The following is a 17,069-nucleotide window of genomic DNA, read 5'->3' on the forward strand; positions in this document are numbered from 1 at the left end:
TTCTTACCTGTGATAATTTTTTCATAAAAGCAAATCATGTCAGAACCCTTTCAGATTATTTTTTTGTTAATATATTCCACATACACAGCTTGCACTGGATTGAAACAGCACAACACCCGCTTTTAAAGGCAGCACAAATACACACATTTCCCTGGTGCTCCCTTATTCATCAGGCTCACCTAAGGTAAGGTAGTGTTATGGCACAGGCAACACAGAGGGGGAACGTCTGCCACAGTACATGCACAAGCAAGTAAGTTACACAGACAGTAAAAGGTGGTGAAGGCACTGGAGGAGGAAGGGAACTAAAAGATGAACCTGATTTATTTTTGATCAAAACATAATTTAGGAAGGTTTAAAAAAAAAAATCAACCTGGCCTCACCATCACATGTTTATTTGGGGCTTTTTGTTTGTTTGTTTGTTTCCCTCTCCTCTTTTATGGGCTACATCAGTTTATCATTGGTCCACACTGAAATCCAACTCTGAGTGAGTACAATGGAAGGAGGGAGCTATAGGGAGTGTAACAACTGCCATAGTTAGGCAAGACATTGAGAAATGCGACTGACACAGCCTTCCACGCAGCCCGGAGCCACCGGCATTCCCCCTCCCGTGGGCATGCAGCAAGTCCTGCGCCAAGCAAACCACCCATGCAACCCCACACTGAAGCGGCTGAAGCGGCCACGCTGGGGCTTGACGCCACCCATGGTGGTACGTATGTCAAAGGAGGCGGGGAGGGGGCAGGAGGGCAGGGGAGGAGGAGAGCAACAACAAAAGAACAACAATAACATCAGTCAGCCCACCTTCAAAAACAGAACAAATTTCAGCAACTCTCGAACCGAGAACCAACCTGATTGTCTTCTTTATCAATACTAGAGTTATCTCGCTTCAAGATAAATCGCTTCTGGGATTCTTCACCTTTTTCATCTTTTAAATGTTCAGAAAACCTTTGCTCTGGTCTGCCAGCAAAGTAAAACATAGCAATAAAAAAATCTTTCTTTTGGTTTTGCTTTGATCTTTATTTCTCAGTGCTCTTTGTTTTCACAGAGGCATTCAGTGCAAAAGCAGTTAACATTTGCAGTCAGGGTGAGATGCTGCCCATAGCTCTCTGAGGCTGCTGTATCGCTGCTAACTGTTATTGCTATAAATAGCTTTTGTTGTTGTGTAGCAAGGAATGGGAATCCAAAGTCTCAGTCACTGAAATATTTAGACTCTCCTCACTGTGACTGAAGGACAGGGAAAACAAATTACCATACTGTATGTTAATTTGCTTCCTTCAGTAGCTTGGACCTCCGGCAACACTGCCACTTAGTGAAACCTATCCATCTTTATAAGTAAGGAAAAAAAATGGTAGAAATTTTAAAAAACAAAACACTCAAGAGTTTCCTCACTCCTAATAAGCAAAACCAGTAAAGAGAGGGACTGGTGATGTTTTGGTTAAACTAAATTTTACCTCATCAGCATCATGTGGGAAAAATACTCCAGAACAATCATGAGTACCAATCAGTTCACTGATTTAAATTCATATAGACATTTTTTCATTTATTTTAAAAGCCAAGCCCCACTGGTTAAAAGCTCAACATTTTCAGGTTTGTAAGGTGGTATAATGCTATTCCATGTTCTCACCTTGTACAAAAAGCAGAATCATACATCCCCTCACCCTGTGCAGAAAGAGAATTTTAAGAAGAAACTTTTGCGACTGAGTTGGTTACTGCCAATGCCTCGTAGCTGTCAATAAATAACATTCTGGCCTGCACCACTCCCAGAGCCAAACCTGTAATGTTTTCTCTTCAACCAACATCGACAGGATGATCAATGGCCTCACGTACTGAGCTAAGATTCATACACTGCTATCACCCAACTGAGGGGCTGCTAATGCACAAACTGTTTTAAAAACAATAATACATCTATCAAGGAACATGAGCCTTATGCAACATGCTGAAAGAGCTGCCAGCATCAGTACTGGTAGGAAGAGCTCATGTCTAGAGACCTACACAAACAGGACAACAAGCTTTCACTGGCATTAACGGAGCAACGGCAAAGAAATCAAAAGGTAGAATTTAAAAAGTCAGTGATTTTGTAAATAAAAGTCCTCTACAAACTTTAAAAGAAAAACCTCAGCCTCATCTTATTTCACAACAGAAAATTAAACCAGACATGTAAATCAGCCACCATTTTGTTGTTACAGCATTATGGATTTCAAATTATAATAGAGCACATATTCATGCCATAATTGCAGTCCATATCAAATCATTGTTGGATGTGCAGAAAGCATTTGTAAGAAATTGTAAGAAATTGTAAGAAATTCAATATTAAGAGACACCAGCTATCCTGCCTTTTTTCTCTATTAATTTAGAGGATTCCCACTTCTGTTCACAATTTGCATTTTTGTGACAAAGTGACAAAACATACGGTCCCCATTTCCACATAGTTTGATAATTCAAGAAATCTCTGTCCACCATCCGTAGCTGCTAGCACTAACATACAGGGCCCAAGTCAGCAGACTCTGGATGCCCTACTAGCCTTCTTTTAGGAAAACCCAGAGGACCATGGCTCTCTGCATAATTTTCTAACCTAATGGGTCATTCATTATGTTTCCTTATAAACAGAAAGGCTAAAAAGCCCCATTAATGGATTGTTAGGTGGGTTGCTCTCCCTTTGCTCCCATTAATGAGCACTATGCCTGCACAGCCAGAAATGAAGATTCATTCACTCAAATATTCTGCTTTGACAGAACTATCTGAGGATTGTTATTTTTCTGGTTTTACATTCTAAAGCACAAACAAAATTTTTGCAATTGTACTATCAATGTAAAATTTAGAGGTGTAAATTATATGCTAAGCAACTAATAAACTATATACCAAGCATAATAAGTAAATGAGATTTTAAAATGCTGAGAAAAAATTAATCAAAAACTAGAGAGAAAAAAGCTTGAAAAAACAATTTGAAAAAAAACCTCCTCCAACTACTAACTTATTTAAACAACAACATGATTTTCATACTTCATAATTCATTATTAAATCCCATTTTCACTTCATTTGCTAATTATAAAATGTTTCCACTTGTCATAAGAGAATAGGAGTAGCATGAGATCAAGCCACAAGTCAAAACTAATGATTCATTATGTGCTTGTTAATAAAATTAATCTACAAGCCCAGTAGGTGATTGGTCTTCAGTTGTGAAAAGACATTTGCTTGGGCAGAAAGACTCTGCAAATGTGCAGAGCACTACGAAGCACCGGGGTATTATCAGCACTATGAGCACTATCAGCTCTCCCAGTTGTCACTGCAGCTCCGGGTCACTGTTACCAGTGAGGCTGCAAAGAGCATGACCAGCTCAATTAATAAGGATGCAAAAGCAGAGGGAAGGTTGTCAAGTGAGAAATAGGGTACCACAGCAACAAATTTCTTCAGGCACACCAACCAACCAGACCTCCCTCAAACACCAGAAATCATTAGTTGAATGAAATGTAGACTATTTTAAAGATATCTCTGCAAAGGTTTGGGTCTGCTCCCCTGATGGAAGTCAGTGCAAGCTCTACATTCCCAGCTTTAAAGTTCCCTGTAACAGTATTATGCATTTTCTGTAAGGAAGCAGAAACCTTATGGTTATTCGGGGGAAATCTGTTAAATAAATTTGCAGGTCAATCTCCTTAAAAATGAAGAAATTAATATGCAATTTTGCATAAGATGCAGTGTAGTGTCAATACACTACACAGTATATCATTGCAGTAATACCGTAGATACAGTGAATTCATCTCATGTGAGCCCCAAATTATTAACTCTTCTGAGATTTTTTAGCTGATATTGCCAGTAGCAGTCAGCACAATATACAAAATTGTGTTCATGCATGTAAGGGAGTGAATTTATCAAGATTATTTACTGGCATACACTAAGATCTTACTGTAGTCAAAGCATGGTTTACAATTACTGTTACAAAGCCATTAAAAAGAATCAGGAACTTATTCACTATTGCCACACTGGATACCTAGATTACATCTTCAAATACTAACCAAATCTCAATTTAATTTTAAAAATGGGATTTCTCTTTTTGAAAAGACACTGAGAACTTCTGAAGGCCTTACAGCTAACTCAAGTACTCTTCCCTATTTAGGGATCTTTCAAATAACAAACAAACAAAAACCACAAACAAACAAACAAAGAAAAACAATCTACAATTTGTGGGTTTACCATGGCCACACCCATGTACTTGGTAACTGTCATGCGCAAGGAAAAGGGCGTGCAAATGCATGTGTACAAGGAGTGCTGCATACCTGTATGACAGGATTTCATTTAGCCCATTCAGTACTCCATTTATCCCCCATGTCTGGAATCTGGGCATCACTTGAGAATCTCAAGACCTACTACTCCAGAAAAAACTTTTAGGTCAATAGGATTTTTGCAATTTGGGGACTCTACTGAGAAACCGAAAAGCATGACCCAGTTATACCTTAAAGGCTCAGAAACCAACACTAAGGGAGGAGGAAAGCACACAGTCTAAAAAGATGTAAAGTCTGGGGTGTTTCTTTTTTTGTTTGGGTTTTATTTAATATAACCTTTTGATCATCCAGATTTTTATTGCTTGATGGTATGGGTAGAAGCAAAACATCTGTGCCCTGAAAACGCAGCTTCACAAAACTACAATCGCAGATGAACTAATTTCATATTTCCTAAAAGTTGTCAGGTAGCTCAGTTAGTCATCCTTCTGGCAACGTGGTTCAGAAGAAAACACACAGCACATTTCTTCCTTCCCTGTAAAGCTTTTCATCAGGCACTACAAAGGTCAAAGCCCAAGAATTAGTGCTCTTGGGCACGCATCCTCAGGCAGCTGTCTACCCCCCTTCTCGACCCCCTTCTCGCTCCTTCAGGGAGCCAACTTCAGTAAGTGTCCTGCTGCACCCAAACATTTCACCATGAAAAGCTTCCCAAAACTCTCTGAGCACCTACAAACTTCTGCAAAGTCTGCTCCCATCACTAAAAATCTTTGGAAACCTTTTCCTAATCTGTTTTCTTCCACAGTGAAAAGAGAACACTTTCTGGAGAGTGATCAGTTTACCCAATGGCCAGACACAATATGTAACAGACACCATTAGCCCTACTATCCATTTTTTCTCCTGATTCAGGAAGATTTCTAAGTACTTCTGTGCAATATCAGGTCCAGACTTGGGGAGAGTACCCAGGTAAAATCTCAGAGCAATTTTCCCATTTCTCGTGCATGTGCTCCTTCTCAGGTAGCCAGTGATCATTTCAACTCTTTCAGCCTCATTTTTGTGTTGAGAGATCATTTGAAGACATGGCTGGAACTTCTTATTTCTGTGCTTGGAGTAATTTCATTGTGAGGGTGACCAAGCACTGGCACAGGTTGCCCAGACAGGTGGTGGAGTCTCTATCCTTGGTATGGTCCCAGATATTGTCTTGGGCAACTGGGTCCAGGTGGCGCTGCTTGAGCAGGACTGGGTTGTACAAGTCAACCTCCAGAGATTCCTTCCAACCTTAATCATGCTGTCATTTTTTGAAACACTGAGTCAGATACATAGTAACAAATCCATAGCAGAACAAACCTCCATCACTACCTTTTAGGTGGTCTTTGTGTCTGTTCTTTCTTTTGCAAGTTGGCCATTACCGTTTGTCCTTCTGATTTTATAATTCCTTAAAAGCCATCTGCAGCCCTTACTTAAGCAAGGCCCCAAAGGCACTTTTTTGAACTCATTGCTTACAGTGAAGTCTATATTTCAGAAATGGGAAAGCCGGAATAAGCAGCAAAATAGTTCTGTGTGTCAAAAGGTAAAAAAAAAGGGGGTTGATAGCATAATGTGATTTTTTTTTCCTACTATCATTACAGTGATTTTAATGTGAGCTACTTCCATTCACTTCAGTAGAGTTCTTCTCAATTTATCTCTGGATGACAGAAAGCAGAGTTCATGCCTCAGGCATATTTTTTTACATAGACTCTTTCAGGAGAATTCCCCATTACATGCTCATTTAATGCTTTTGATTCTGAGTCAACTCTTGTAAGTAGTAATGAAAAAATCGCAAACCCTAACTACCTTAACCAGGTATATCCTATTTAATTAAATTACAGATTTTTAAAACATATTGCAAAATGGTAATAGCTATTAGGATACATGACTAAGGAAGGAACAGGGCATTTTCTTGAGTCTGCCAAGCCCACTAATGCAGTTTCATAGACCTCTACTTGGACAGGAGATAAGAAATTCAGTACTGTGGGGAAAAAATCTGCACTCATTTAAAATAAGTTAATTAGCTTATTAAAAATAACTGGCTAAAAATCAGGAAACACAGATACCACACCAAAAGAACAAATAGAAAGAGACAAGCATGAGCTTTGAATGTTACAGTTCTGCAGACTCAGTCACTGCATTAGCAGAGCACACAAACAGTCTGGTATTTTCAGGGCTGACTTATATACAGCACATAAATCTTTATTATGAAGCATATGTTTCTGACAGCACCACAGCACACAGGTTGTTGCAAGATGTCTTTCAGAAGAAGCAACAACCTCACCATGTGTGGAAAAGATGGGTTTGGCAGTACAGCACCTGATGTAGCTAAAAAATCTAGCAAGTGCTGCAATGTATATCATCTGCAAAAGCCTCACAGGTAACAGCCAAGTAGCTGTCTGAAAGAATGCAATACAGGAAAGCAAGTTCAGAAGGGGAGATCGCTGTGGTATGAAGGAGCCAAAAAACCTGAACTTTGTATTTGTGATCCAATGTTCATTTAATGCATGTAACAGGGAACAGCATATTAATATTCCTCTCCTGAATGAATGGCAACACAGTCAAAAATAGGTAGGGTAATGGGGCTAAGGATGGGAAAAACAGCACCCAGGGTACTTGCAGAATTGTCATCTGGCAAACAAAATGAATAACCAACAAAAATGATCTTACACAAGGATGCCATCAAGAGAGCAATGGAATGGTGGAAGCCAGAGAGAAGCACTGCTGCTGACAGGATTCAGAGAAGTTGTGAAGATTTAGGGCACTCTTATGCAGGTGTTCTGATGGTTTAGCATTGTTTTCTTGTTATTTGTGCTTGTCTTTAATTAAACTGACTGCTCAGTCCAACATCATGTTGGCCTCTGTTCTGAAGGCACGCTGTGACACAGTATGGTGGCTTTTCTTGCTGTGCTAGTTTGTGAATACCTACTACATCTGCCCGCTGTGTGTTTTATTTTGGTTTTAGGCTGAAGGCTCTCCTAGGGCTCTGCATTACTACCCCAATAAAACTACGTAAGTAGTACTATCTCTTTGCTTTACCTCAAGGGCCAAAACTCTATTATCTGCACTACCAATGTCTGTTTTGATAATAGCGGTATAGGAATGTATTCTGAGAGTTTGAGAATTTACAGAACTTGGAAGCAAATATTATCATTGTCAAAAGCCCCAAACTTAATGAAAAAGGCAGAATTCCAGCCCTACAGGTTAAATTATTTGGTTAAATTGTCTCAGAACAACATTTTTCAAGAATGAGAGCCTGAAATTACACCCTTCAAATAGGTTTCGTGTATTTAAGGGCTGATGGATGCTAAAATACAGTTTCAAAAAAGCTAGAGTGGGAATTTAAATACAGATAATTGTTAAAGCACAGTGCAGTTATATTATCACAACTTAATACTTAAAACCACTCAAAATGGCATTGCAAGCATTTGAAGATAAATGCCTCATTAGCAGATTGCTGCTTTTATCATATGAGTCACTAAGAATGGTAAAAGCACATTAAAAGCCTTAAAAAAAATCAACCCAGTACAAGACAGTTCTTCAAGGTGCTGTCTTCTCTGTGGCACAGGGGGAAAAAATACCAAATACCAAATGCTAAATTTTTCCCAGTTAAAGACTATATATTCTTTAATACTTTTTTCAGAGCAGCAGCTGGACTCTAAACATGTTCTGCATTTATTATTAAATAGGGATGTGGTAAGTCACAAGTTATTTTCACAGGCATTCTCCCTCTCTAATTGGGGTTGCAGATAAGTCTGGCAGGACTGAAAGAACAAGCCAGGAATGCTTCATGGAATCATTTTTCCCTCTGTGACTGAGCATCTTTCAAGATGCTCAGTCTTAGTACCTCAGCACACGACTTCAGAGGCGCTGGCACCAGTAGTGTTTCTTATTACAAAAACCACAGTGAAGCTGAAGGTTGCAGGATGTACGCTGAATCTTTTCCATGCCAAGTTGTTCTGTGTGTGGACCAAGCAGAGGGCAGAGGGCCAGTTCCTGAAGGATTTCAAAGCATACAGTACTTAAAGAACTTGATTCAATGTTGAGGTACCATTGCAAAACTCATGACCCTCATAAGCTTTCCTAAAACTTCATTCCAGAAAATCATCCTGTTTTAAGATATGGATGCAAAAACATAGCACCTCTTGACTCCCTGAGTGACTGCTTGAGTATAAACTTCAATATTTTGCCCAGTATTTTGGGGCCAGAAGATCGGCTTTGAGAACAGGGGAGAAGCCTACAAGCCAAGCCACATGCAATAACCACCCCTTCTGCTAGATGGAGCAAAAGCATTATGTCCTCTCTTAGGCAGGGACCATTTTAGGAGCTTCAAAGTGTCCTCCTGTGATCAAACTAAGATTATTTCTTTACTGAAGGACCTGCTTCCCCTGCTTACTCTCCTCAATTGGATTTAATTCTTGATATTCAGGCTGCCTAAAAAGACTGAACATCTTGCACAGTGCCAATTTATTTCCAGCTAATAGAGGCTCAAAAGTGGTAGCACAGATTATTATGGAATTCATTAATATCTGATTTTAAGGATGGGGCATATTCTGTAAGTGGCTGAAAATTACAGTGTTGCATAACTGCTGTGATCTATTTAAAATTACACTTTTCTATTTCAGACGTTCAAAAATTAACAAGGAACAGAGAGAGAAAAAGGAAGCAAATTCAAGATTTGAAGTCTACTGATGAAGGCAAGATGGTTCACTAAAAGCCAATGGGCTAATGAAAAAACTATTATTTCTTGAAATGCCCCATGTATGCACATTAATATCATAACAAATTCTTGTGCTGACTTCTGCTTCACACCCTTGAATATTTTTGCCCTCTCCAGCAGGAAGACTCATGGATCAGAAGTCATCCTCTGATCAATCACTGGCCTAAAGAAGAGGGTCTGTTTTTAATAAACTGACAAAAACAGCCTCACAAGGCTACCCTGGAAACAGCAAGAAACAACCGACAAAGGCAAAGATTTCTTGAAACTCATAATACTTTTTATATTTCTGTGTGTCCTATTTCCTACATTAAAAATGAGGCATGCAACAGAAGAGCAAAAGGCAATCATAAAACCAATTTGGACCACATCTAAAATTTACTTGCTCAACTATCAACACCTTATTTCTAAAATGCTCAGATTTAAATACATTTCTTCACCTACTACTGATGTACAGTTACCTAGCACAGGAGCTATCTCAGACTTCCAGATCCCTCTCCAGTAATTTGAAAGTATAAATGACCAAACAGCATCTTGATTAATGAGCACTTTCCTACTACAGCTTGAACAAGCACAAGGATGAATTACTTATGCAAGAAAGAGCTTCCCTCAACCAAATTACCTACTTGCTATTCCAAAGCATTCTCTTCCTGGGCAACCTCTCATCTCCCCACACACAGCAGGTGACAATAACCTTCTACGTTTAACAAAACCTACACTATAAAGTGGTGTGATTGTAAAGATTAAAAAGAAAAGAAATAGAGAAAAAAGTACCATAAATGTCTTCTGATTAATGCTTAACTAATATTTCATTACAGTATAGAACAGCTGTAAAAAGCACGTCCACCTTAATCATAAACAATTTAGTTTTAATAAATTACATTAGATGAAAATTTAATATTGGAGCTATTAGAACTGGTTCATTAACCCTAACATCTCATTTAGAGAATAAGTAATTTCTACGGGTCCAGTATACGGCTTACACTGAAGTAAGAATGAAGACAGTATTTAAGGGTCAAATTAAGCTCAAGGGTCAAATTCAGCTCAACTTCAAGTGTACCAAGTATTTATGTTTTTCCTTTTGTATCTTTCATGTAAAACAGTCTTATGACTAAAATGGCATAATACTTGCTGAGAAAAAAAGGTTGTCCAAATTCAACTATCATTAAAATAAAGAAAATAAGCATTAAAAAAAAATAAAAGAAAAAGAAAGACTGGGACAAAAAAAAAGCTCAGTCTCTGCAGGATGAGCATCAAGCAGCGAAATAATGAATGTGCACAACCTCAAATAATGTATTTATGGAAAGGTAGCAATTTTATGTCTGATACAAATGTTTGTAGCATAATAGTGAGATATTAATAAAATCTCTACCAGTTATTATCACATGTACACCCTGAATTACTTCTCCAATAACCATGTGACTGGATAAAAGAAAGGCAATTATTCCATGTGGCTCTCTCCTGTGACAATAAGCAGAGAAAAAGTAGGCTCAGGCCACTGCTGGAGGCAGACATTTCCTGAACTTCAACTGAAAATGTCTAATTCCCTTTAATGCTTTTCTGAAGCATTTTTCGGGAAGTTCCCTCCTACTTCTCGGATGTGAAAGTCTTCACCAGCTCTGGGCTGCAGCTCTGAGTGCAGTAAGAAAGGACAAAAAGGAAGTAAAGGCTAAAACATAAGCATCATGGCAATGCCTATCAGAACACTGGGTTCTTAAAACCTAAACATAATTGCTATTGCACTGAAAATCTAATCACGTTCCTAATTTAATCCCAGACTGAAATAAACAGGCTATTTTTGTATGAAAAAAGTCAAGAAATAAAAGCCATGAAAATAAATGTAATTTGTTACTTAAATGTTACATTACAATGTGGCTACATAAACTCATAGTTTTTATTATACATTATTCTTTTATTAATGCTCTTACTAAATTATTAGTTGCGTAATGTATTAGTTCACCTTAAACCAGAACAAAATGTCTTGGCCAATTACAGTGTTATTTCTCAGTCACACAGTTTCTCCATTTTAGTTGCATACATCTACCATGCACCCTTTTATTTCTCTACACATTTGCAACAGACAATGATGTAACACCAATTGAGCAGCAGCAATTGTAAACCAGAGTGAAAGTCTGGATATTTCCAGTTTCTGTTTATTTCTTAGTAGCCAAGGAGCAACTATTCTGTAGCAAAGACGAGAAAGAGTTAAATACAACAGGAAATGAAGGAATGGAGCTGACTCCATAGTCCCTTGAAGAAAATAGTACAAGAGTCTAATGAAAATAATAAAACCAGAAATAAGGGTGTTCATGTAAGTTTTCATGCATCATGTGGCTCATAAAAGCAATTTTGCTCTCAGGAGATCATTGCTCTGTGTACACATGCGATAATTAAGAATAGCATAAGGTGCTTAAACACAGATGGAATAATACCATGCAGCAAACCATTTGCCAGATAACTATTCTGGTTTACAACAGGGCAGGGAACAAAACTGTTCTTCAAATGCTCTGGCAAATATTGAATTGCTTTGACTGAGGTTTTACAAAAAAGATATTCGTGTTCAGGTATACATTCGTCACTACTCTCTTATAGCTAAAATGTCCCATCTTTCCCATCAGCAAACAACTGCTTAAAGAAATTTAAGTCATTTACACTGAATACCTTATTCAGTCAAGGGGAAAGCCATACTTTTCTGCGTGCTCCAAAGGCTGTAACATTTGGCATCTCAAGGAAGTCTTCTTGGCACTTCAGGTCTAGGGTAAAAAAAATTCTACAAACTATTCCTCATTGAAATTGTCACGTTCAGTGAATGCCATTTTATTGACATGTCTGTAGGATCCCGTACCAAAGTTCAGATTCTTAAGTTGGTGAAATTGTCACAGTGCATATCTACTAGCATAGATGTTATCTACAGCAAGATCAGTCAGTGTATACACAACAGAAACCCAAAGAGAACTTTTCTTCTTTGCTTGTGATTCAAACCACCCTTATACTAAGGAGGTAGAATAACACAGATTATGTGTCAAACAATAAGGCCTTGTAGGTTATTCAAAGTACAACCTGTACATTATGTCTCCTTCTGCTGATACAGTTCATCTCTAGATCATAAGGAAACCCCTGTAATACACATAACAGCTTAGCATTGCCTGAAGTTTTTTAGGCACCTCAAAGGCACCAAAACACCTTCCAACAGGGCCAACATTATATTAAGAGAGTAGGAAGAAAACAAAGTATCACAAGGATTATAACTCACAATGTTCTTGAGGAAAAAAATTAGAATCAAGGATGTGAGAATTGGTATAAAGTTCATAATAGGTATGTTACACCCTCAGAACATATGAAAATGTCTAAACACAGCACATATATCATAAGCATCCCACCTGCTCATTCTGATGAGCCCTGTCACTCACACTTATATAAAAAAGTACATGAATGCATGTGTGGGCTATGGTACAGACTTGCTTGTCACATGGCTGATGATCTCAACCAAATGAAAACCCTTTTCATTTACCAAGCACACCAAATGCACTTCCCCTACATTTCTCCACCTATCTATAGATAATCAAATGAATGAATCTGATTGAACTGATAGATCTAACAATATGAAGTTCTGCAAAACAACTTCCAGTTGTTTAATAGGAATTATGAGAAATATACAGAATAGAAGGTGGCACATACACATTTTTTGGCTCCAAATAGGGATGCCCTGTCTAATACATCGCCTCAATTCCAAACTTCTCTTTATATCATATTTCACTGTTTTAAGTTCCCCTTACATTTCTGTATATCTTTAAAAAGATGACAGGCAGATACAGATGACAGACAAATATACATTAGAATAGAGGTACAAGAGCATCATCTGAACAAAGCAGACTTCTCATTTTAAGCAGTATTTGAGTTCTTTGACTATAAAAACAAAACAACAACAACAAAATTTCCTCCTTCATTTTCTGATCAATTTTTTTCATGTATAGTGATGAGAATAAGATTTCAAAAATGGGATAATTTAGTTAGGTAGGACTTTGTCAGACATGAGACCATGAAAAATTATATATATTTTTTTAAGTCGTTCTCCTTTTTTTTTTAACCTACTTTAGATTTCAAAAATCATATGAAAAGATAATTTGTTTTTAAAATCCACTATCCTGTAATAAGTGCTAGAGTACAGAGACTTAACTTTATTAAGGTCAAAAAACACTTGGGTAGTTGAGGTCATCACCGTCTTTTAAAATTTCATTTCATAAAAAAAAGCTTCAAGACAGTATGACTTGTTCACATGCCAATAAAATTAACAAAAAAAAAGGTACCTTAAACTCTCCATTATAAATACTCTTCTGACTGCCAAATTGCCATTATTGTCTGACTGTATTTTTAAGAGAGACCTCACTGAGAGTTCATGAAAGCTACAGTATTGCACTCCCAGAGATTTAAGTCCTAATGAATTTTTACCATAATTTTTCTCCTCTCTGTAAAGCAGCACAGAGAATGACCAGAGAAGTCACAGCCCTCCTTCCAGCTGCAATCTCTTCAATAAGCACTTTCTCAAATCCCAAACCTCCATAAAGTAGGTACTTTACAGGAACAGGTACATAAAAGTGGATACACATTGCCCTAAGACAGCCATTTGATGAAAGGACTGAAATGCCCCCATCTGGTCCATTCACACCCCAGTCCCCCATTTGACAGACTGAAACACAGCACCTCTAAGGAAGCATTGGTACCAGATTTTTCCGAACAGCCTTTTCATCCCAAAACCATTAACTCTTTTGACACTTTACCTCCGAGCACCTGCAGGCAGTGAGCACAGGAGATCTCTGCTGAACAGAATAAACGCACCTCACTGCCTGGAGCCAGGGAAGAACTCATCACCTGCAAGCCTAAGCAGAGATATGACACAAACCCTCACTCAGCCAAAGAAGTATGCCACAAGGCGCTTATTCAAGCCCATGTGGCAACTCTGCAGAGTCATATGTTCTTCTCAAACAGGCACATGACCACAGAAGTCACAGACAGTACAGAATTTACAAATTCTTGAGAATGCAGGACCATTCTTCTCTCTCCACAGTATGCAGCTAAAGTACTTTAGAAACCACATGCCATAAAGAGATAATTTATTGCCAAAATGCACATCTTCAGAACATCTGTCTGTGGGGCCTCTCCATAAATTCACATAAAGCTATCAAGGCTCAGGCTTACAGCACAGCATAACCACGTTGAACAGCGTTTCAGATGCTCTTCAGATTCTTCGGTATTCTGGATACTGTCCAAGTAGTAATTAATAGAGTCAACACATTCCCAGTATTTGGTGTTGATTCTGAACCACGCAAAACTGTCTCCTCTGAGAGTAGTGAAATGCAGAACACATGAAATCACATCAGACTCTTTCAGATGTGGAACTTACACAATATTTGCCGCGGATAATAAAATCTCATCAGCTCTTATTCATGCTAGATAATAACAAGCTATTTTCTGTCAGAGTCAGGGACATTTAAAAGAAAACATGCCATCTCCTCCAGTTATGAAAAGGAAGAGCCACTTCTACAAAGCTTTATTTCATGGCAATATCAAAATAATGTAAATAACACACTGGAAGCACCACAAGGCATTATGAGCTTCACATAATCCAGTTACCTACCACCAAATCACTGAACAGGGAAGAAAACTGCAGCTTCTGTGATGCTTACAAAACAGCTGTACTCACAGTCAACAGAGGGTCAAAGCCCTGTGTTTATTTCTGGAAGATCTAGACAGGAATGGTATCAGAACCAATTTGTCTGGCCTCACCTCCAGTTTGCAAGACCGCAGCTGAAAGGGCCATTTGATCCGTTATACCCCTGCCATGTCCGGCCCGGTGAGCTTGCCCACAAGGATGCCAGTTCATGCCTGGCAAATAGGCTTGCTTGCTCACTCCCACCATGTATGAAGCCACAGTTTCACCAGAGCACTCGGATAAAGCTTTGACTGTTGAAGAAGGCTTCAGTGTCCTCTCCAGAAGCGCTGTGCAAGCATTTCCAACAGCACTTCCAGTGCTGCCTATCTCTGAGATGATGGGTCACACAACAGAGCAAGGCATTTACAGATATTAATGTGATAGTATTCTATTGTCAAGTCAACCAGCAGAAAGCAACGCTGTGAGGAAAGATCTGTAGCAGTTGGTACACTACAGCAGTGACACAGATGTGAAGTGAAAAGGGAGAACTGTAAAGAGAGAAGAATGCCTAAAAAGCATTCAAATATGACTGAATGTGTTTTGTTTAAGAGGAGACTAAATTTTTCCTTATTTACACCTCAAAACTGAACACCAGTTTGCTGCATACCCAGCTTTTTCTTATTCAAATATAGCCCTTGTGCAGGGGCAGGTATTACCAGACCCTGAGGCTAAGCCTTCTCAGCCTGAGTGTTTTATTGAACTACTGTAATTCTCTTGAATTCTGAAAATCAAATCTTTAAAAACATTAATACCCCAGTGCTGTTTTATAGAATTCCAAGTATCTCAAGGATAGCCCATGAAAAGGATCTAAAATAAATTGTGCATGATCTTAAATTTACTTCATATACCAATGTGTTTGGCTCAGATTTTGATCTTGCAAAATTAGGTAGTCCCTCTACCCTTCTACAGGACAAGCTAATAACATTAAAAAAATACTCTCTGCAACTGGATATAAATAAATCACCTAATTACTGCATATATAAATGCAATAAATATTTTCATTTCTCCTAATAATTGAATACAGGAAGTACACAATTTTCAAACTGGGCTTTCCTGTTCCAATACCAGATACCAAAACTTCATTACTCACTTGTAATTACTTCCTCTTCATGATGTAGTTTATAGGTAGAGAGTGAGAGGAAGGCTACATTTAATACACATAAGGCACTTGGTAGAAAAAGTGATGCTGATTGGGCAAGGACACATTACCGCACCTTTGCTGAATTAGCCAGGGACCTTCGCATAAAGTTTTTGCTGGCTTTATACAGGTTCATGGAAGAGTACATAATGCATGCCAGCACAAGTTTAACCTGCCAGGAATTTTCCAATACATTTGAACCATCAGAAGGAATTTAAATTTCACCAAAACACTATGGTCAAACAGTGAGATTTGAAGAGAAAATATAGTGGAAGCAGGAGGGGATAAGAAGAAAAGGGAATGAATGGTGACAGCTGGTGGAGGAGAACCATATCCTAAATAATCGGGCTGGACAGAAAATGACTCTTGAAGCAGGGAGAGCCAGAACAAGGGAAGAGGAAGTCTTCCAAATACGTTTGGATTATTTAGGAATACAGCCCTATGGTATCAGGTGACATATAAAGGAGATTATTTTCATAGCAAAGTGGCAGCACTAAGGAATCAGGCAAAGTAACATTCCAAGATATTGTGGTAAGTTTCTTGCAATAGACCAGTTAGGTTGATTTCTCCTTATATATCCTTATATAACCTCACAATGAGAGCCCTGTCCTCCCCTTCCACCCTAGAAAACAATAAACAGCACTCACTTTTGCTAAAAAAATAAATTAAAATATATATATAAAAAATTACACCACGCAGTCATGGTACAAACCAGCTCTTGTACTGTCAAAGGGAACAAGGAAAAACACATCAGTGTTACACAACAGTAGCAATACTTACATTCTTGTATTGCTGGTCTTGTTGATAATTACAGATTTTCCAGTCTGATCCACATTGTGATCCATTCCAAAGTAAGCTGCCACTCTGTGCACTAGCATCCTCTGATACGATGACATCTGAGGGAACTTTTTATAGTGATTACTAGAAAAAAAAAAACAAATAGCATTGATAATTACATTTCCCTCTGAGCTATAAATAAATGAAAACAGCAATGCATTTGATAATTCAGTGGACAGAAATCTAACTGAAAATTTCTCCGTTGCACATTTACATTTGCTACAGGAAGGCTGGAGGGGAAAAAAAAAAGGAATTAATTTTAACATTTCTATAAGCACATTTCCATGTGCTACATTGAGACAAAAAAAGCTCACGCTTCATGGTACCTAGTGTGTATTCTGTGCGTTGGGAGGAACTCATCTGCTGACCACCCCCCCCCCCACACACACACACACACTCCCTGCTCAACCAAACCTACAGATTTGTTGAGAC

The 17,069-nt window shown here is 38.3% G+C and overlaps 1 protein-coding gene across 19 annotated transcripts in view; it reads right to left on the reverse strand.

Annotated features, from left to right (window-relative positions):
* The window catches only part of ARPP21 (cAMP regulated phosphoprotein 21), a 197,598-nt gene that overhangs the window by 77,442 nt on the left and 103,087 nt on the right, over positions 1–17,069 (reverse strand). For 18 of the 19 annotated variants that reach the window (XM_027675704.1, XM_027675714.1, XM_027675722.1 and 15 more), the window contains 2 exons: positions 16,581–16,721; positions 846–954 (listed from right to left, as the gene is read on the reverse strand). In XM_027675704.1, coding sequence (XP_027531505.1) covers positions 846–954; positions 16,581–16,721 — 250 coding nt within the window. The remainder of the gene's footprint in view (positions 1–845; positions 955–16,580; positions 16,722–17,069) is intronic. The other variant, XM_027675723.1, reaches the window with a different exon arrangement.

This window comes from Neopelma chrysocephalum, unplaced genomic scaffold, assembly GCF_003984885.1.
Source record: "Neopelma chrysocephalum unplaced genomic scaffold, ASM398488v2 Primary Assembly neopelma1_26, whole genome shotgun sequence".
In the NCBI taxonomy this organism is placed as follows: Eukaryota; Metazoa; Chordata; class Aves; order Passeriformes; family Pipridae; genus Neopelma; species Neopelma chrysocephalum.